General features: G+C 43.0%; 1 protein-coding gene across 2 annotated transcripts in view; it reads right to left on the bottom strand.

Annotated features, from left to right (window-relative positions):
- Positions 1-22,540, bottom strand: part of KCNT2 (potassium sodium-activated channel subfamily T member 2) — a 103,930-nt gene that overhangs the window by 68,888 nt on the left and 12,502 nt on the right. For both annotated transcript variants that reach the window (XM_081123744.1, XM_081123745.1), the window contains exons 2-3: positions 2,306-2,385; positions 1,323-1,422 (exon numbers count right to left, since the gene is read on the bottom strand). In XM_081123744.1, the coding sequence (XP_080979870.1) occupies positions 1,323-1,422; positions 2,306-2,385 (180 nt within the window). The remainder of the gene's footprint in view (positions 1-1,322; positions 1,423-2,305; positions 2,386-22,540) is intronic.

Raw genomic sequence — 22,540 nt, 5'->3', positions numbered from 1 at the left:
GGGCAGAAGATGTTCCTTGTCCTGGCTGTGTCTCCACTTATAGTATTATAAATACAGGCTAAGAATCCAATAAAGACACAGCGAAATACCCATAATGCTCTTTCATTAGATAAACTGTTTCCTAAAGAATTATCACACCAATTATCACACAGTAAAATTGCACTTGTTAATCTTCAACGTATCTCCAAGCCCTTTAATAAATACAGAATCATTTTCACTGTCCAATCAAACCGAAGAGTAACCGATTCATTTCAATGCATAGTGAGCTCTCCCTTCCTATTTTACTTTAATCTTTTTAAAAATTTCCTTAGGGCACAACTCCCCAGGGGGAAAAAGAATTGTACAGGAGTTAGCCATTGAGTTTGCTTTCTGCTTTGAAAATTCTTTTAAATTGAGTAGGCTGGACAGGGACCCAAGGAGGCGATCAGATCCCAGTGATTGATGTGATTGCACACCTAGGCCCCTTCCCTGCTGCTTCCAACGAAGGGAGAGGCCAAAAAAGCCCATCCATGCATAGCAATGCAATTAATAAAAGCAACACGGCCATGAATAAAAAATAAGCTGAATCGATAAGCCATTTAACTCAAGTAAGATAAAGAACTCCACAAGAGAAAGACAAGTACCCCAGCATCTCACTCACCTGTGGAATCTAATGAACAGAATAAACCGGTGAACAAAACAGATTCAGACACATAGAAGCAGGGAGCAGACGGAGGGATCTCAGAGGGGAGGCGGGAGGGTGGAGATGAACCAAAGAACTTATATGTTTATATACACAACCCAGGGACACAGGCAATGGTGTTTTGCAGGCCAGAGTGGTGGGGGGTGGCTGTCAATGGGGGGAAAGGGGGACATCTGTGATACTTTCAACAATAAAGATACATTTAAAATAAAATAAATTTTAATGAAAATCTTTGGAGTGTTTCTATTTAAGAGTAACAGCTAGAGTGTCACTGGAAATACTTACAAAGCTTGTATCCAGGAGAGTAATATATGCAAGTGAAGAACAGAAAGGTACTGGGTGTTCAGAGGGACAGACCCATGGTAAACAATGACTTGCAGGGTTTTGATTAGCAGTAGACACTTTAGGGTAGGTGTCCAGTGTCGGCGTTAGAGGAACAGATAGAGAACACAGGCAGAGATGTTTAAAGAACTTACAAAGGTGATCTCCGCTTCCTGCCTGAAAGGCAGATCAATATAATTGCAACAAACACCTAAAACATCCTCGGGAAAAAATTAACTCTATGCAACTTCCTTTAAAATTATAATACAACTCAAAGTAATCAAAAGGCTGTTGCTGAGGGTCAGGCGGAGATACCTACCATCCATTTCCTTGTGAAGGGTTCTCCAGGAGCACTCGGATGATATACAGTAAGCAGCTTAATAACTTGAGGGAAAAATTGAACAGGCGTATTCTTAGACCTTTAAACAGACAACAGAGATTTGATTTTCACTTGAACTTAGTCCACAAAGAGACTAAACGGAATTGTCAGAAATATCAGTGTTAAGTACAGCACTTGAGTTGTATTTAGAAACCACGATGCCACATCGTCTAAACCCTCTGAAGTTCAAGGGTTTATTACCGTTAATTACTGAATATTGAAACCAAGGGTGCGACTGGCAGAATGCTTGCCCCGCCAACGTTATTAGCGGAGCGAGCGTGAGTCTAGGTCTGAGCAGCCAGAAGCCGCAGAAACCAAGGCCCAGCAAGATTGGTTCAGGTTTGCCTGCAAGTCTAAGCGTGTTACACACCCGCGAATGTGGGGCTGAATTTCAGCCGGCTGGAAAATCTAGCTGCTTGCACATCTCAGAGTAAGCTATAAATCTTGTACTGTCAGAATACTTTGCAGACTTTAATTACAGAGAAATTATAATCATGTCTATAATTATATATTACACTTTAAATTAGCAATTACATAATTGTAGAGAAACCATAATAGAATATTCTGGGAAATACAGAAACACACACACGTTTTTGGAGTTGGACCAGCTGAAAGTGACTTTTCACTTGAGGTGAAATACCAGCGTAGTCTCAGTATTTTTGTGGGGACTAAGACCGTCAGGTATGTACCCTCTGAAACCCTGTGGGCCACAGTTGTGCCACCTGTGATACTTGATATGATGGGTATTCAAGAAACCTTAACACCAACAGATGTAAAAATCTAGAGTCTTCTGTCATTTTACTGCCTGGCAGACAAGATTATCAATTGTTTTCCTCTGTTTAAATATTTTGCAGAAGCGTTAGACTGGAATTGTTTGAGGGAAATATATGTACAAACACATAGATGGGAATAAAATGACTTACTTGATCTCTGATTTTTAATAAAAAATAACTTTAGTCTCTCTTTAAATGTGTTTTCATTCATATAGAATTCAACTTGGACCCTGCAAACAGAAAATAAAGACATAATTAATCTGAAGACTAATATATAAGAAAATTTTAAAAATTACTTGTAAGGGGTGGGGCCTGAAAATTTACTTTTAACAAACCCTTCACTTCACCTTGACTGTATTTGAAAACCACATTATCAGACACTTACCTTCTTATTTAGGCTCATTTTAAATTATACACAGATCAGGAAAGGAGTAGGAATGTCAAATAGAATGTTAAAGTCACACAGATATAAACCAGACAGATCAATTGCGATGCTGAATATTAGATGTTGAATCCTCTATAAAATTTCAACTGTCAGAAAAATAACATTTATTTAATGAATGCGTTTGCTTTCCCCTAAATTATTTCAGACTGCCTCTTGTGTCCTGGCATAATTAATATTTTCAAAATACTGAGTGGAAAAAAAATACTGGTCAGTGCATGGTGACTTGGGTAATAATTATCATCTGAAATTTTCTTAGTCTCTGATACATGAATTATAAATTAGGATTGCAAAAACAGCTAAGAAAGCATTTTAATGTTTATACAAACAACGATGATTTCAGTTCAGTTTTCCTGACATCATAAAATTCTGATAATGTCACCCACATAGACTAGACCGTTCGATAGTTTGGGCTTTGGCAGGAGCACCCCCGAGGATGAAACTGGAGGGAAAATGAACATGCGAAGATGCTCACGTATTAGAGAAATATTTCCTCTCTTCTATGCTGTGTAGTCGAGAAGATTCATGTGTACTTTTGAAACTGTCTCTTACGCCATAAAAACAAAAGGGGTTTAGTTATCAATTGCAAACCTAGTTTTACCTGCTGTGCCCTCAGAGCTCTCTAACTTGACCTCTGTCCCTAAAGAAAACATTTCCAGGCATAAACATATTTCCATCGCTTTTTATTCGCCTTGCCATCTTTTGTCTTTTGTTCGCCTTACATGTTAAGTGAAACGATGGGCGGAAATCAAGATTTGCTTGTTAATTCCTCCAGAAGGAAACCCTGAAAATTGCAGCATCTTCCAGCGTGCACACACCCCACACACATACACAAACCTACACACTCCCACGTTCTACAAAATACACACACACACGCACACAGGACCCCACCAGTACCTTGGAAATCCTTCACTGGATCCGTTTCCCTTGTTTATCAAATAAAAAGGCAGCTCGTTTAAAATAAAGTTACTGTAATGCAGACATCAAGCTAAATTAGTTCAGATCTGCTATGGATACAGAAGCGAATTTGAGAGGACATGTGGCTCTTACACAAGTAATTCAGCAGAGGCCATGTCGGTTTGCTTCCTTGAATTATCAAATTTATAAGACTAGGAGTCTCTTCTTCACATACTAGCCGGTGTTCGGTACTGGGTGTATAACAGAGGGGCATTTTAAACTAAAATGAGATTGTCTACAGCCTTGCACACAACAGAAAGGAATTTGGAGAGCATCCCATCTGCCACAAAGTTGAAGGAACTGGAAAAGTTTCATATGGAGAGATAACAGGTTTCTTTATATATTGAGGTGTCCGTCACTATTAAAATGAGATGACTCATAATGTGATGCTCTATTGCATACAACACTCACAGAGAAGGAGGAATCACGAGTGAGGTGACCCAGCTTAGAAATGGCCATCACCGCCCCGGCCAGCTGGGCGAGCCCCACCCTGTGCACCGAGACGTCGCCAGTTCGATTCCCAGTCGGGCGCCCGCCTGGATTGCGGGCTCCATCCCCAGCAGGGTCGTGCAGGAGGCAAAGGATTGATGTTTCTCTCTCATCAATGTTTCTCTCTCCCCCTCTCCCTTCCTCTCTCTAAAATCAGTAAAAACATATTTTTAAAAAGGAAATGGCCATCAGTGTGAAGTAGAGAGCTCTTCACTACATATACAGGTGCCGAACGCTGGGTAACAGCTTGCTCTGGTTACTTGAATTTAATGTAGAAATCACAGGGCATCTTGTTAAAATGCAATTTCCTTGCTTCCCTCTTAACATTCTTCGGTACCTTTAAAGGAGGCCTTCCCATCTTAACAAGAGAGAGAATTCATCCTGACCCTGCTGGTCAGTGTGCTCTTCTAGAAACAGTAGTTTGCTTTTTTCAATTGCTAATGCCCTGGACTCTCTTTAAGATGCCGAACACCTGCAGACATTCTCTCTGGGAACTCGTAGTAGACACCAATCCTTATCAAAATGCTTCCTCTGTGTCTGACGGGCACTGGTCCCTCCTGTTCCTTCTGCTCCTGGGACATCGGTCACGGCGTCCCCGCAAGTCTTTCGTTAACTATACTCACCTCCAACAAGGCAACGCCTGCTGGACCCCTGGTCTCAGCAGGCAGGCCCAGTGGACGCACGAAATTCCTGCTCTCACCATTTATTTGACGGTGGTTCTCCTTTGGGAAACCTCCCTGTGGGTGGCACGTTGCTGGACACAGCTCCCAGTATAAGACCCCTTCCTAAGGCCTTCTCTGGCTTCGTTTGGGGGAATTTAAATTGAGGCATCTTCCTAATTCCGTGCTTGGTGCTCTGACTCGAGTGAGGCAGGAGGAAAAGTCAAGTCCCTCCACGTGCCAAGGTTCCCTCACTCTGTTCTCACCACCAACTGGTTCTAAGCTGGGTGTGCACTTGTGAGAACTACAGCTTTCCAAATGTGCTCACTGTGAGTGTACCCCTGTTTTCTCTAAAGTCACCGTTATGTGTTCAACTATGCCCCACCCCTCACCCCCCCAAAAATATGTTAAAGCTCTTAACCACCAGGACCTCAGGCTGTGAGCTTATTTGGGACATAATTAGTTACATTGAGATGAGGCCGTTTTGGAGAGGGGTGGGTCCTAATCCAGTTAGACTGGTGTCTTTATAGGAAGGAGGAAACTGGGGCACAGACCCAGAGGGAAAAGGGTCATTAGAGACAGAGGCAGAGATCAGAGTTAGCAGCCACAGCCTAAGGAATGCCTGGGGCCCTCTATGGTTTAGTGAGTATTTAGGGAAAAGTTTACACCACTATTAATTGGTTTTTTATATATTTTTATTGATTTTAGAGAGCAGAAGGGAGAGAGAAACATTGATGCTGAGTCATTGTTCCACTGCCTCCTGCACGCCCCCTGCTGGGGATCGAGCCCAAAACCCGGGCCTGTGCCCTGACCGGGAATCAAACCCTGACCTCCTGGTTCATAGGTCGATGTTCAACCGCTGAGCCATGCTGGCCGGGCTGTTAATTAATTTTTACAATGTTACTATGACATGGGTAAGGCAGCCCTCAACTTTCTTTTATTAAAAAACTAATTAGTTCAAACGATTTTAGTGACTTGGCCAAATTCATACAGCTGGTCCCAGGCCGGAACTGGAACACAGGTCTTTCCATTCCTTCTTGCCTCTTCCCTCCTCATCGCGTCGTTTCTTCTTCGTGAGGGGAGCTCTGGGTCATTCGTGAAATATTACGACAGAGTGTTGCGAACGCCAGACCCGCACAGGGTGCTGAGAAGTGTTTGTTTAGTCCTGCCCTTTGGTTATTGACTCTCAGCCGGGCTCCTATCCATGTCCAAACATCCACTCCCAACCTCTGGTAGCTAGAAACCATTTAAATGAAGCCTCGTAAAATATAAATTAATAACTAAGCCTACGATCGATTTTTCATCTTACAAAAATTAGCTTCACCAGTTCATGCTCAAGTGCTCCCAGGGGTGCTACCTGGCTTCCATCTTCTACTAGGTGCACAAGAAAACCTCACTGCCAGGACTTGGCAGTCCCTCCTCAGGCATTTCCCAGCTTCTCTTTGCCTGTCTAATTCTTTTCATTATTATTCAAGCCCAACTTTCTCCTGTCCTGAGTCGGGAACCTCTTACAAGGAGGCAGAAATGAATTCTGATGACCTTCGAGAACACGCTCTGCATTTTAAAAGTCTAAAATAATGTCATTTTTGGAAAGGGAACCTAGGTTTATACACACACACACTCATAATGCAAATCCACACAGACACGTGTATATGTGTGTGTTTAAATGTATATGTAATGATGTAATGAGGAAAGGATCTGGGGTGTAACCACCCATCAGTCTTCTGTCATTGTGGATCATGCTGATGGCCCCTCAGTAATTACACGTGCGCTCCTGTCACTCTCCGGTGATCAGGGCTTGCAGGAAATCAGTCTCCCCGTTTCCATGGTAAAACAGGTTACATGTCCCCCCAGAAGGACTCTCGTATTCGAGTCCCCCCTGGGACCTGTGCTCTCTCCTCCCCAGTTCTGTTTAAACTGGTTCAACCCAGGCAACCCCAGTTTAACTCAGCCCTGCGCAGGGAGAGCAAAGGTAAGGGAAGCTGGTGCCAGGTATTGAACCCTCTCTCCCCTGAGCACATATTACTAGTGTCACCCTCTGGAGTCACTGAGTAGTAAAAATCTTGTAGCAGAATGATAAAGAAAATGAGAAGAAAAGCGCTTGCAAAGAACACGCTCAGTCAACCGGAGCGCGAGAGAATCTCCCACAGAGACTCGAACTTGCTTCCAGGTTAAAACCTGTTTTCAAGGCAAGATGTGGAAAAACCGAAGGAAAACGAAACTTTACATAATCCGTACAAATACTGAGCCCAGATGGAAGCTCCACCCACATACCCGCCTACAAAAACCTCTGTAAAACGTTTCACACGGCTCACGGCCCTGTGCTTGCATCTTCTGTTCCAAGGCGTGACCTTCAAGCAGAGGTCACTGCAACCTGCCAGCTGGGCTCCCCTGGGAGGGACGGGTGGTGACACAGAGGGAAGCGTCGGAAAGGAAGTCACGGCCCAGCGTCTCCTCCCATCACCCTACTGTACCCGAGAGAGGGGGTCCCCCTGCCAACCTCCCCACGCCTGTCCTCCCCCTCCTGCCACGAGTTCCAGTGACGGCACCCGGAGCCCTGTAAGAATCCCGAGCTGCGTTAGGAGAGGAGCGAGTCTGTCACTGCACGGTCCCTTCTTAAAGCCCAAGTAAACTTCAGGCTCCACTTAAGACGCATTAGCCAGTTTGGGCTCATAACTGCCGCCCGGCGCCTGGAGCATCGTGGATGCTCGCTCGCACCTCTGGGATTAAACATTTCTCAGCAGGGCGTCTAACAGCCCGCGAGTGACAGAGGGTGACAGCCATCAGCAGGCAGAGCCGCACACTCTGTGGCCCCTGGGATCTGCGCTGGGAAATGGGAAACTCCCCACTAACCCTGCTCCCCACGTTTGTGCATTTCAGAGTGAACCCCGATCTGCCCTGGATGGTACGAATACCCCAGCCCCCCGCAATTCCCCTTTCTTCCCTCCACCAGACTTTGTTATTGTACCAGCCGTCGAGCCTTGACAGCCACAGGTTCCCACTTTTCAACAGAAACAGTCAGCGACACCTTAAGAAACAGGAATAACGCTTCAAGTCGCTAAGTTATTCTTTCGTCTTCCTTCGGGGACCTCACCCTGCTTCCTTTGGGTCTCATTTTAGATGCCACCTAACCTTCCTCACCAAGGTCTTTGCTAAGTGACACGTGTATTTTTGCTTAGGGCCCTCGATTCCTTTTACCATAGTACAGATTGCAATGTGTCGAACTGTCTTTTTAAGGGTTCAAATCCTTCAAAAGGACCTGAGAGATCAAATAATTGGCTCTGCCCAGCCGACATGGCTCAGTGGTTGAGCGCCTACCCATGAACCAGGAGGTCACCAGTTCGATTCCAGGTCGGGGCACACGTCTGGGTTGCGGGCTCGATCCCCAGTACAGGGCGTGCAGGAGGCAGCCGATCAATGACCTTCATCAATGTTTCTCTCTCTCTCTCCCTCTCCCTTCCTCTCTCGGAAATCAGTAAAAACATATTTAAAAATAATAACTGGCACTATGCCATCAATAGGATATAGAACACAGGCATGTTAAAAAAAAAAAAAACAGAGAAAAGATAAATCCCTGGACCTGGGGTGGTGAACACACAATACAATATATAGACTTGTACACCTGAAACCTGCATAATGTCATTAACCAATGGCAGCCCAATAAATTCAATAAAAAAGTAAAAAACAAACAAACTTCAATCATTAGAAATGGGGTGTGTTGACACTTGGAAAGTATTTCCCTCCTCGAGCAAGGGAGAAAAGGCTTCGCTGTGCTTTGCAGGAAAAACGAGCCTGAGACTGAAATAGGCAGGAAGCTACCAAGTGCCAGATGGGAGCCTCGGTGACAGCATCGAGCCCCCGGCCTCGTCGGAGTTTATCTGAGGACATGCGTCTGGCCCTGTCCCTCCAGCGCTGAGGGCGGGGGCTGCGTCTGCTTTGCTCGTTCTGATTGTGGTTCCAGAGCCCAGCACAGCGCCGGGCACGCATGCTGGGCGCTCCCTGCATCCGCTGCGGGTTGAATGAATGTTGCCGTGTAGAAGTTTGCTTTCGGCTCTTCCTCTCATTTACGTTCTTACCTGTCAAACTCATGAGCGTCCGTTTCAGATCTCTTCTGAGGGTGTATTTAGTGTCGTGCATTTTTGTGTGTGTGCCCTCTGTTGGTGGTTTTTCTGGTTAAAATAACCATCCAGCTGTGATGCTGAGGTGCGGCCTAGTGCCCCTAAGTGCAAGAAAAGACGCCTGTTTGGTGAGCTTTGTTCAGGAATAAGTTGGAGTGTCATTGGCTCTGAGTTCCATTGTCACCCAGAGAAAGAAAGGACTTTCGCCCGTCTGTATGTGAGCCTGCTCTGGAAAATGTTAAATGAACAGCCGTGGGGCATGATAAAGCTGTGGAAAAGATGGAAAGCTGGCTACATTTGTGGATTCATGAGATGATGAACAATTTAAAATATATACAGTAAACAACATTGTCCTAAGGCTGAAAACCAAAGAAGTTTATGGTCATATTATCCAGGGTTAAGAAAACATTAAACCTTTCATAGTTACATTTTATTATAAAGATACACTGCATATATTTAATTATTTGGAAGCCATATATATTAAATAATGTTTCTCTAAACAGAAATACGCATAAAACAAGGTTATGTATTGGCCAATTCAATGAAAATATGGCCAGAGGCTCGCAGACACCTGATTGTCTGTTTCCCCAGGATCAAGAGTTGATAGAACATAACCGGTGCCAATAGGAGAACTGACTGCAGGTGTGCGTGTGTGCGAATTATAACCGTAAACAATCCGAACGTTCACACATGTATGTACAGAAATTATATGCACGTATATTACATAAGTATATATACAGGGTGTCCCCCAAAATGTCTATACACCTTGCATACCATTATGAAGTCCAATGGTATTTTCTGAAAAGAAAGAATCGTCAGTTGAGCTATCAGCTGTTGAAGTGTGTATACATTTTGCGGGGACAACACCCTGTATTATATATATATTACATATAGTCAGAACAAGTGTGTCTGACCCTCAGCCAGGACCTACCCTATAGTTTTCCGTGGGTGATCTAATGTCTTCTTTTCTGGTCTTCAGATGGTACCAACTAGGCCAGCGGTACTTTGCTGCATCCCCCTCAGTGTGTTGATTTTATAGAATGTCCCTCAAAGTTCTTATTGAAGGAACTAAAGGACTTTGCAACGGCATCTCGTCGCTTATTCACTGTGATGGGAAAAGGTGGACCTGGTAGCCTTTATGGCAGCTGCTCATGAGCGGCAGGAGTTTACCCCTGTCACTGGAGGGCCAGCTGCACCCCCAGCCAGGGCTGGCGTGGTGCTCGGTGACGCGTACCCCCATGAACATGGGCAAAGGGACCTGAAATGTCTTCAGAACTGCTCACATGTAAATAATGATGCTTTACTCTGCCATTGAACCAATGATACCATAATCTAACAAATTCCCTGCAAATGAGCCCATTATCTTTACAGTTTCAAGTGCTTTAAAAGCCGCTGGAATCTCTTTCATGGGAAAGAATATTAATAGGAAACCATTACTCTGTTTGAGTCAGCATGTGGTCTCCGAGAGCTGCAGATGTTTCCAGCATAGGAGATATAAGCTAATTACTCAGAAACTTTCATTTAAATATAAAGTTCCAATTTGAAAAGTCCTGATTAGTTAAATAATTTAATGGCAAGCGAAGGTGCTGGTGCGCACGGGAGGGCATAGTTCATACGAAAAAATCCATTACACAGAGCGGAAGGCCCGAGTCACTTCTCACTGTCATGTGCAGGCCTTAAAGCTGTTTCCTAATCTGTTTAGTTTAACAGTTGCTGTGAAAGGGTCCAATCTGGCGGTCGAGAAACTGTTCTTAAAAAACAGTTTTTTAACTTGTGTACCATCCACAGTCACTTAGCCCAGTTACTTTGTCCTAATTATGGGCAAGGCCCTGAGTAGGCAAGTCACAGTCACGGGTAAAAAATGCGGTAAACGCAGAACACATCTCCGACGGCTAATACGAGCAACGCACAAAACACCTTCATCACCGTGAAAATTCTCATCTCCAAAATGTGCTTGTACTCAGTTTTTTAAGTTTCTCTTTATGGTTGAAAGTATTACAGATGCCCCGTTTTTGTACTTGCATTCTATTGACCGGTCCTACTATTTTATATCTGTCTGCTCTGTGCTAGATGTGTATTTTTTTTAATTTACTATTACAAAAATCCTTTAAGCTAAGAGTTATTATCCTGGTCATACAGGTGAGAGTGGTGAGCCTCAGAAATTTCCTCACGTTGCCCAAGCTCATGCCGCGAGGAAGTCAAGGAGCTGGGATCTAATAAAAGTGCAACTTTACAATGAAAACGGAATACATTTTAAAGGCTTACTTCCCCATTCCTGGGCATTTATCTTGTACAAACACTAGATGCAAAGGGTCCTACCTTTATCAACACAAGAAATTCCTTAAAGCTAAGTTGTATTTACAGTAGAAAACTGAAACCAAGACTAGATGCGAGATCTGAACTGAGGGACAGAACAAGACGTGAACCTAAGTCTGAATTTTAGATCATGCTTCTTGCCTATGTTCCAAACCTCTCCTGCCATTTCTCCCTGACGTTTAACTTACCAACTTTCTTAGCCTCAAATGAATCTCGATTAACTGCTTCTAATAAGCATTTTGAAGGGGGGGAGGAAAGGATCCTAATGGAATGACAACCATCGTATCACTAGTCCAATGATCTCCCCAATCGGTTCTTTAAAAGAATGACCACGTCCAGATAAAAGATTAAAAGCTTATGCTTTTTACATCAAAATATTTTGTCTCCTTTTCAAACAGGTTTTTCAGTTTGTTTCGGACAACAGTGCTGTGAGCATTATAAATCCAGGGAAGACAAGTCCTGTAGAATTTGCACGAGATAATAGTCTCTGGAAAGTGAGAGTGGGATTACTCAGAACAAACACTTTATTCCCGGGTAGTCCCACGTGTTTACAAAGGCTGAGAAATGGTGTTTGGATACCACCAGTTTCACAACTCTCTATTTTCCTCTGAGCATAAGAGAAAATTCTTAGCTGCCATTTCCATGGCAGAAACAAATAATGTGTGATCCTGTTCTCACTTCTCTCAAGTAATCATCTTTCTAGTCAAGCAAGATTCAAATAGAGAGAGCAACACATTGGCTTCTGATTTTCTGAGGATACCCAAGCCAGAAACGGAGTCATTGACTAAAGAGCCAATAAGAAATGCAATAAATCTTTACTCGTTGTGGGTTATTACCAAACGCTTCATTTTACCCGAGCCTATTTAAGGAAGAAGCATTTTAGTTTTAAGTGTTGATCATTAAAAATAGAATCGTTAATGGAGTATAGATTTATCTTTTATGGGCGTTTCCTTCTTGCTGGCTCATGACTGCTTGTCAGTATTAAAAATTGGTTCGCACCTTCCTCGCTCATTAGGTGGAATCATTCCCTTGACTGGTGACATCAATGCATTTGTAACAAGCCCATGTGCAATGCTGGCAGCCTGGCCTAAAAATATTACAAATGAAAGGACCAGGAGTAGGCATTTTGAGAGAAAGCTACTGTAGTCAGCCAAGAACAGAAAAAGTCAGCAGTGGATCACCCACTGACACATCATGGTTACAATCATGCTACACATCAATATTTAAGTCTTTAGTATGTATCCTAAAATAAATAATGTGATTGAATGACTTTTTTTTTTTTTTAGGACAAATGTTGAACATAATGCATTCAAAATAATTTCCATTCAAATGATAATTTTAGAGAAAGAACATACCGAATTAGAGCAATTTGATCATGATTTAAAGTGGGAGTACACTCTGTATACTCAGTTATTCCAGTGCTGAGTTGAATATTCCCGATGCCTAAATTCTCTCCGAGAATCCTCTGAAATGCCTACCTCCTGTTGGCCCTTAAACTCAATATATTGAAGACATGCACTACCCGCTCACTGAAGCTACAGCTCACGAAAGGTGCTGTGTTTTGGATGAATAAATAAGTAAAGAACAAATAATGACAACTTTATCCCTGTGCACAAAAGCTCCCAAAGGCTGTTGGCATTAGTGCAGCCCCTTGACGTCGTAGCTTCCCTACTGTACCTTGTTCCCGAGTCAGACCCCGATGGCTGCAGTTGTGGGAAAGGCGCGAACGAAGGTCCACAAGGAACCAGCCTTGGGGACATTCTGATCTTCTGCTCAGACGGGTGGTCGAGAGCAAGAAACTTGTTCAGGGCCACAAACCCCTTGTATCCAGTTGCTCGATCAAAGCGACGGCGTCTTTCGCTTTTACCTGGACTTTGGGGAGGTTTCAGGACATGGAAACCTCTGGGCTCCGGCAGCCGATTCTAATTTCTTTAGCGCTATCTTTGATCCAGCCTTGCCTGACAGACTATTAAGGAAATGTGGATGCGGCAGGAAGGCCAGGGCACTGGTTAACGTGATTATTCTACAAGGCCCTGTGCATTCATTAATAGCAAATAAGTTGTCACAGAATCACCCTCCGCCTCTTTCTAAGAAACCTTTCATTCCTGTTCGTTTAGCCTCAGGATGTTCAAAGTACACAACATAGCACTTGTTTCAGAAAATGTAACGTATGACTTCTTCCCTGGTGAACCAAATGGGCTGTTAATTTTAGGAAAAGCCCACGATGCTGAGATGATGTTTGCCAAACACGCGCGCCTTGCAGCTCAGAAAAATATCAGTGATTGTATTTCAAATAGCGAGGGTTTGCTTCAGTAACCTAGGGATGCAAGCTCAGCGTTCAGTTCCAAGGGGCACGGTTGTTCTCTTATGGATAACATACGAGAGATACGCTAAATGTGAAGTTTCTTATGGGCAGAGCAGGAAAACAATATACCAAAGATACACATGCATGAGTTCATAAGAATGCAGGACTATGTAAAAGGTTACAAGTCTCATAAAAAGGCAAAAATCGGTTAGGAAGCTGTGAGCAACTGATATGATCACAGTGGCACACAGTAGTATACGAACATTTTTTGTAGCCTTGCTCATGATGATCTTGTTTTGATTGTGATAGAGCAAAGCCATGCAATTGCCCAATAATAGAAAATCAGGTAAATATTTTTGGCTACCTCAATAATATGGAATAGTATGCTATCACAAGTAATGCTAGCAAGCTATTCGTGACGCGCTATTAAGTGGTAAACAAATAAACAAAAAATAGGTTGCCAAATACTACTGTGGTTTGATCCACTTTGGGTAAATCTCATACATTTAAAAACAGAATTAAAAAATCCAAAGTAGTACACATCCAACTATCAGCATGGCTGAAATTCTGTTGCTGTTTCCCATAGTGGCCGTGGGGCACTTATGTAATAAAAATAAAGCCCTAACAAAATAAACACCCGTGGCACCAAGTAGGGACACTGTCGTGAGGCTTGGCCATGACTTCACTTCCTGGAGTGCTTGTCCATTCCAGTCACTGTCTCAGTGTCACTTACAAAGATCCAGACAGCTGCTCTCTGGGACCTTAGATCACTGTAAAATATGTCCTGTGAGAAGAAATCACGTCATTGTAGAGTGAGAAACGAGAGGCCCTTGTCCTGACACCTACTCGCTCAACCCCCCGCCAACTTCCCAGTGTTGTCAGATTCAGGCAAGAACACGAGAGAGCAAACCAAAGGCCAAATAGTTACTGTCGGTGGCCACTTTATAGAACCGAAGTTCCCGACCTCAATCACTCCGCAGGGATCAAGAATCATATTATCTAACGTCGTCATAGCTTTGATTCCTCTGAATGGCCTGTGGGGGTTGTCGTCCGTAGCATCCTCCGGGTACAAGGTGTTTTGCTGTTGAGGGTTCAGGAGGCATTTTCTTTAACTCAGCTGAGCTGGACCCCCCCTTGTCTGCCAGCCCCGTCGAGGAGAAGGACCCCCAGCCAGCTTCTGGGCGGGCGGGCATCTGGGGGTGATGATGCTGAGAAAGGTGGGAGCCCCCTGGCTTGCATTTAAACCCAGCTGTAAGACTGACTAGCTCTGGGACTCTGAATGAATCAAGGCTATTTAACTGTCCTGAGACCCACTTTCCTCGAGGTGATAAAATCAGGGGGGTAGTAATTCCAGCTTCCAGTATTAGTGAGGCTACAGTGAGAATGCGTGTGAAATATGTGATAGAGAAACTCACCTAGGGAAGCCTCTCCTTGTTTTTATTTTTTCTCCTACTGGCCTGGTCTTCTGATGGGAACCATCATGATCACACACGTTTGGTAAAAAACTCCCCCCCCGAAGAGAATACACCTGTTAGTGGGGCTTTACAGTGTTATCACCGAGAAAATGTGGATTTGTGGGGAGTTTATTGAAGTCACTAAAATAACTCAGGGGCCCAGTACTTATCTCAGCAGGCCTCCAGCCCTGGTCAGCATAGCCTCTCCCCACGAAGTAGTCAGAGGGGCCTCGGCCTCAGCAGGTTAATGTAATTAGGACGAATGGCTGCTGATGGGAGGGAAGTGAGTACAGAAGCGGGCTCCCCGGTACTGAGAAGTTACCAGCGTGGCGACGAGGCACCTAAGCAGGCTCACCTGTGAGTTCAGGTTCTGGCTCCGATTCAAATTAGCCATCAACATACTCAAATGAGTCATTTAGCTGCTTGTGCTCAACACTGCAGTAAACAAAGCTTTTTATTAGTCTTTTCTTCCCCCTCTTAGGAAAGGATTGTTTTTAATCCCATGTTCAGATTTCTTTCTTTCCCAGTGACTGCAAATGAGGATCGATAGGAATACAATTCTGACTTAAAACTGTAGCCCATAAAACATCTTTTCAAAACATCAGAGTTTGGACTAACAGCACATCCTGCCAGGAACAAGTCATTCCGACTCTGAATAGCATCATAAATACAGTGGTAGCCAAGCAAGAAAGAGAGGAAAGTAAGTGATGGGTGCAATTTCCACGTAATGTGCTTGGACATCAGATGAGTTTCCAGAACCAACATCAACAGAATCTTTCAACAGCTAAGTTCATTTATAAAGTTGACATCCGGGAAACACTTAACGTTTGTTTCCAAGCTCAACCTTGAACAATCTTATTAACCACAAAAGAGGGGAAATGTTGGGATAAGAAAGGAGATACAGCCCAGCTGGTGTGGCTCAGCAGTTGAGCATCGGCCTAGGATCCAGGAGATCGCGGTTCGATTCCCAGTCAGGACACATGCCCGGGTTTTGGGGCTCAATCCCTGGTGGGGGCCTGCAGGAGGCAGCCGATCGGTGACTCTCATCTTTGATGTCTCTCTCTCCCTCTCCCTTCCTCTCTCTGAAATCAGTAAAGATTTTCTTTTAATGTACTATAAGGATTAGAGCTTCAGAAATGAAGTGTGGACTTTCATGAAATGTATCTAGTTGAATGAAAAATAAATGACTTTAGAAAAAAACATGTGCTTCCACATATTTTATAATCCTCACATAACAACTGCTCATTTTCCCTCCAACCACTGTGAAAAACAATCTCCTAATACTGGTGTGTCACCAAATGTTCTGAACATTCAAGAGGAAATGGACTGAAATTGCAAAATTAAAAATTAAATTATACATATAACTGCAAGTTGGGGACATATTTGAAAAGATGCATTACCCAAGTCGGTCAGAGAAAGACAAATACCATGTGATTTCACTTCTAGGTGGAATCTAAAGAACAAAATAAATGAACAAACAAAATAGAAACAGACTCATAGATAGAGAGCAGGCTGATGGGTACCAGAGGGGAGGGGGTTGGGGCACTGGGTGAAAAAAGTGAGGGATTAAGAAGTACAAACTGGTAGGCACAGAACAGTCAGGGGGACACAAAGTACAGCACAGGGAGTGTAGTCAATAATATTGTAATAACTGTGTATGGTGCCCGGTGGGCACTGGAAATATTGGGGGGACACTTTGTAAAGTATATGGTTGTCTAACCACTGTGCTGCACACATGAAACTAATACAAAATACTGAATGTAAACTGTAATTTAAAAAGAAAATTAAAAAAATAAAATATGTTACCCTTCCTTAGACCGAGCCACAAAATGACATCAAATCATCTCAAGAGAAGAAAATGGAGCAACCTGATAGCATTGGATTTATGGATATAAAACTTCAGAGAACATTGATTTGAAGTAAAACACTGATGTTTTTATAGAACTCTGATTTCCCAAAAGATAGAATCCTGGATGAAGGAGATGGAGCGGTAAGTCTGGAATATCTGAAAGTGGTTTGGTTGAGCCCAACTAAATCCTGGACAGCATTCTACAGTGTCCCTTCTTCTTACAAAGTCTCCCTTCTGAGTTCACCAACCTGCTCGCCCTCAAAGAAGCAGGAGTTGGGAGTAACTCACTGGAGCAAGAACAACAAACGTGCATGGAGCAGGGAGATCATTTTAAGTCCATTATTTCATTCCCTCAATCATTCAACAAAAATACATAGATTTATTGAGCATCTACACGGGTAAGGTGCCCACTGGGCACTGTAGAAACAGCGATGGACAAAAGGGACATGTCCTTTTCTTGAAGATGCTGAACCTGAGGTTCTGTTGAGGAACCGTGAAGACGAGGGAACTGCTGGCCTGAGTCTTATGAAACTCGAGAGAAGGAATTAACTGGTCCAGAGTTTAGCAGCACTCACTTCGGAAGCACATCTACTGAAACTGGAATGATACGGAGATTAGCATGACCCCTCCCCCCTCAAGGGATAGCAGGAGCTCAGCAGATCCCTTTGCTGAGAAAATAACCAAGGAACAGAGAGTCACCTGTAGACAAAGCAGGTGGGAACATCAAGGAGCAGAACATGTTCAAGGCAAAATGAAAAGCAGAAATAAACACCCAGATATGTTATATTAAGTTGTAAATAAATAATATGACAATTTAGCTAATTTATAAGCAAAACATCAATTTTACATATAGTCGTGGTGGCCTTGAAAGACACCGACTTATAATTCTTCAAGGGAATTCACTAGAATAGAGCTTCATGCCTAAGGAACTCGCTTCATGATTTAGTTGGTAGCTTCCAAACAATTATATTTGATATGTAGATAATTATCCCATCTGTCTCTCAGCAATATCTTAGAGAATTAACATTTTAACATACTGCAGTTTTGAGGATTCCAAAATCAGAAGGCCGAGGTTGGATCTCAGTAAAATGTCTTGTGTACATTTCACCAGGGACTATAAGTCAGAACTCTCCCAGTATAACCACAGAGCTGTAAATTTTGTCAGAAGGAATAGCAATAAAAAAAATCACTCTTACTACCACCTCACTGCTCTCAAAGATAAATCTCTGAAGGTGAAAGCATAATGGGAAAGAGGATATTGGGAGATAAAAGGAGTCCAGACAAAACCAAAATTAATAAAAATGTATACGGTATAACCGTTACCGTATTATTTTTGTCTTTGAAGAATCATCTGATGTTGGGAAAATGGATGTCCGCTACAGCTTTCTGTAATTTTCTGAGTGGATCTACTGAATGAAGTTTGTAACCTTTTATAATTTAAAAATTAGACCCATTACACACCTATCAGAATGGCCAAAACAATAAAGTTAGTTACAGCACCAAATGCTGTGAGGATGTGGAAAACTGGACTGCTCATACATTGTTGATGGGAATATAAATGGTCCAGCCACTCTGGAAGAGTTTCATTGTTTTTAAAAAATAATAAAGTGAAATGAAACATACACCTACCATAGATCTCGGCAATGCACTCTTAGACATTTACGTCAGAGAAGTTAAAATTTATGTTCACACAATAATGTGCACACAAATGTTCATAGCAAGTTATTTGTAATAGCTCAGAGCTGGAAACAGCCCAGATGTCCTTCAGTGAGTGAATGGTGAAACAGACTGTGGTATATCTATACTGTGGAGTACAATGCAGCAGGAAAAAGAACAAACTACTCATACATGCAGCTTGGATGACTCTCTAAAGCAACCTACATGTCCAAGAAAGGTCACTGTATTAATAGGTTACAGTATGCTCCCCCCAAGAGATCACATTGCAAGTTTCAATAACATGAGAAAACTGAGTGCATTGTTGGGGCACTCTCTCCAAGACATCTTATAAAGTGAAAAGAGAAGTCTACAAAATAGACTATATAGTAGCTGTCATTTCTACAAAGAGAAAAATAAATGTGTGTGTATGTATCCGTTTATATATTTATGCACATATATGTATTTTCTTCCAAACTTACAAGCTGTTTCCAGAAGCAAATACCAGAAACAGAGGAGCAGCTGAAGTGATTGTCTTTGGAAATTCAAACTGGCTGGAGGGAGAGATATTAGAATATTTTTATTCTATTCCTTCCATTTCTGTTTACACAAGTTTTAAAATGTTAAACTTGTGAGTGGATTACCTATTCAAACAATACTTTTTAAAAAATACATATATATTTCATCTTCTAAGAACTCTTTTTCCAAAAGTAACACAGATGTTTTCACGTGAGTGGGGCTGCAATCAGAAGGGGCAACGTGGGGAATTTTCTACTTAGAAGTTGGAAATAAATTTGCCTAGTATGTCTCTAGTCTGGAAGTGAGTTGCTGGATGTCAGGAACACTCGGGTGGTTGGGCAGTTTCTTTGATATGATTCCACATTCTCACTGAGCAGGCTTTTCATCGTAATTTGTTTTCAGACAGAGTTCAGTGGGAAAAGAATGACCCTTGAGCAGCGTCCAGGCGCGTTGGCAGGCCCGGCTCTTTCATGTCCCATTATACGTGATCAAGTTGTTTTCTAATACAAACAATGTCTCCTGTGAGACCAACCCTGTGATTTGTCTCAGGATGTGAGCAGTTGGGGGAAAACTTGGAATGATGATTGGCTTCACAAAAATAAGAAGATTGAGTTTAAAACTAAAGTTTTCCCGGATGAGAGAAGGGGGGGGGTGGAATCAACCATCATTCTTACCAAAAGATTATAAAAAAAATAAACAAAAAAGCCCAGCAGGTTTGGAAACACATACAATTTGATTCAATTATAGTGATATGTTTTCCATCCATGCAAAAAGCTCCTGGCAGAAGCTACAATTCCTGTGAATGACGAGCTGTTTCCCACAGCCCTGACCCCCAAAACAAACATTAAAAAAAACCTGTCCACGTTTAGATTTTTACTTTCACAAGAGGCTTCTGAAAATCAAGAGAAGGGCTTGGGAGGCGAGTGGGATAGAATCGAGCAGGGGCTGCAGAATTGACGAGAACAGGGGAGACCAGAGCTCCCTCCCGGGCCTGGCGTGACCCTCACGACGGCCGTGGACGGAATCGTCGGGGCGGAGGGAAAGGAGGAGGCATGGAGACATGGGACAAGGGTGACCGAGCAGGAGATGTGACCTTGGGGAGCGGCTGCTGGGACATGTGGAACCTAATGAACCGAATGGACTGACCAACAAAATAGAACCAGAGGCATGGAGCAGACGGGCGGCAGTCAGAGGGAAGGGGTGGGGACCTGGATGGCAGAAGGTGAAGGAACTAGGCAAAAAATAAAATAAAATAAAATAAAAAATACATATATATCTAACACATGGACACGACAACAGCGTGGGGATAGCAGAGGGCAAGGGGGTGGGGTAGGCCGAGGTGGGCAGAGGGAGGGGGAATGGGACGGAAGGAGACCTGGCTGGGGGGACAGGGGACAGGCGCACGGCCCAGTGTGAAGACGATGTTTTGCTGAGTTGTGCCCTGGGAACCGACATCACCCCAATACATTCAATTAGAAAACATTATCAAAGAAGAAAACTGTTCTGAAAGAATGGAGACTCAAGTCCGCAGCAGCCCGTAGCGGGCGGTGCGCCGCAAAACCGGTCCCAAACCCGAGCACATCTGGTGGATGCGAGACTCCACAGAGCTTCATGCATATTCAGTCAAGGTCAAGGGGTAGGTCAAGCAGGAGCCCTGAGCTTTCCTAGAGGAGCTAATGTCTGCAGCAATCCCTGCGGGACGGAGCAACGGAAGAATTGGGCAGGTGCAGCCTGGGCTCCCGGGCACGCAGCACACCTTCTCGGGGCGCAGGCCAGAGATTTTCTTGGGCCGGAGAAGATAAAACCATTCATGGAAATCTTTGCATTTAAGAGATGAGTCAAAAGAAAAACTCACAGTGGGGGATGCTCTGCTTCCTGCTGCTCATGAGATAGTCGTACCCCTAAGTGAAGGAATAAGCTCAAACAACTATTGAAAGGATGGTTATAGAATGGACTGTGGTTATCAAAGAATTTGCCGTCGTAAAAAATAAAAAATGTTTTGAAGACACGGAATCAGGAGGTGGGAGTGCGAGGCAGGCGATGCTGCTGATTCCCTCGCCTTTCACTGGACGGACACCAGACGTCTCAACTTGAAACACATCCACCTCACGATGCTGTTACACTTGGAAGAGTTTTAAAATCCGATGTCTCTCCTTGTAAAGAAATACCCCTTACCAGTTCAGCAGCACTTTCCATTTCACTTAATGTCTTTGTTTTTTACCAATTCGAAATTCAAAAAAACTATCTGATTCCATTTCAGGAAAATTATTTTTCCATATCCATCCATCCATCCACCTTTCTATATATATCTGCACCTATAGGTGAATATTTAGATGTCTAGAATTATTGTATGGTAATGATGTTATTTCTGAGTGGTTGAGTGAGTTTTCTAATTTGTATTTCTCCGGGTTATTTTTACATCTTAAATGGATATGCATAATTTGGACAAAAGCAATGCAACTATCCCTTTAAATATTGTTATTGAAATGTCATCATTTCATAAGGCAACGGGCTAGAAATAAACTTCAGCAGGGTAGAGCCCAAGAGAAAAGTATTTTAAGGTTAGTGCTTCTCCAACTTTGAAACAAACACAAATCAGCTAAAACCTTTTAAAATGCAGGTTTTTATTTTGTAGGTCTGAGTGGGTCCAGAGATTTTGCATCCAATAAGGGCTCAGGGCCACACATCAAGTAATAAGTTTTAAGGAATTTCAGGGAGTTGCTTATAACATGAGCAGAACATTTATCGGCCATAAAAATGATGATATGAGGGGAATTAGTAGATAATAGTAACAAATAAAAATAGGAAAAACCCACTCTTTGCACTGTACTTCTGCACTGTGTGTTTCTGTATGCCATGTGTATTATATACTATATTCTTACAGTAAAGTAAGCTGGAGAGAAGAAAATGTTATTAAGAAAATCCTAAGAAACAGAAAATACATTTACAGTATTTACTGGGAGAAAAAAAATCTGCATAGAAGTGGAACCATGCAGTTCAATCCCATGTTGTTCAAGGGTCAACTGTTCATAATAACAGCTTAGTCCTAATTATATGGTTCCAAATATAACAAACCAAACTGCTGCTGTTATTTTGTGAGTTTCTGGATGCTTAGCTAGGTCTTAAATCTGTTCCTTGAAAACTGTAACTTTGTGACTGCCAGGACTCAGCAAAATAACCCAACCCCAACCCACTTTTCTCCCCATAAGCCCCCATCAGGATGGTGTTACGTCAATTTTCTGAAAATCTCACACGTTTCTTTAGCCTGTCCCTGGATCGTTTTTAAAACTTTTTGATACCTGACATTTTTTGAGTGTTCAATAGCAATCAACAGCTTGTCTCCAGCTCAGGCCCACTCCCATATGCCTATTATGAGCTCACAGGGGGAAACCGTCAGCCCAGCAGACTACACTTCCGAACGTGTGCGCTTTCTCGGCAGGAGGCAGAGAAGGGAAAAACCAGAGATCCTGGCAGAAGCCTTGGGAAACTCAAGCACTGGGCTGTCTCCATTCCCCCGAAGTGTTTTGCTTCGAGTGCCACGTGCAAGAAAACACGCAGAATCACGACTGTTTATTTTAAACGCGGCGTCTTTTCTGATCGCTGTCTGAAAAACGTGGGTTTTTA

The sequence above is a fragment of the Miniopterus schreibersii genome, assembly GCF_964146895.1.
Source record: "Miniopterus schreibersii genome assembly, chromosome: 21".
Classification (NCBI taxonomy): domain Eukaryota; kingdom Metazoa; phylum Chordata; class Mammalia; order Chiroptera; family Miniopteridae; genus Miniopterus; species Miniopterus schreibersii.
The sequence above is the reverse complement of the archived record's forward strand: the minus strand, read 5'-3'. Positions and strand labels throughout refer to the sequence as shown.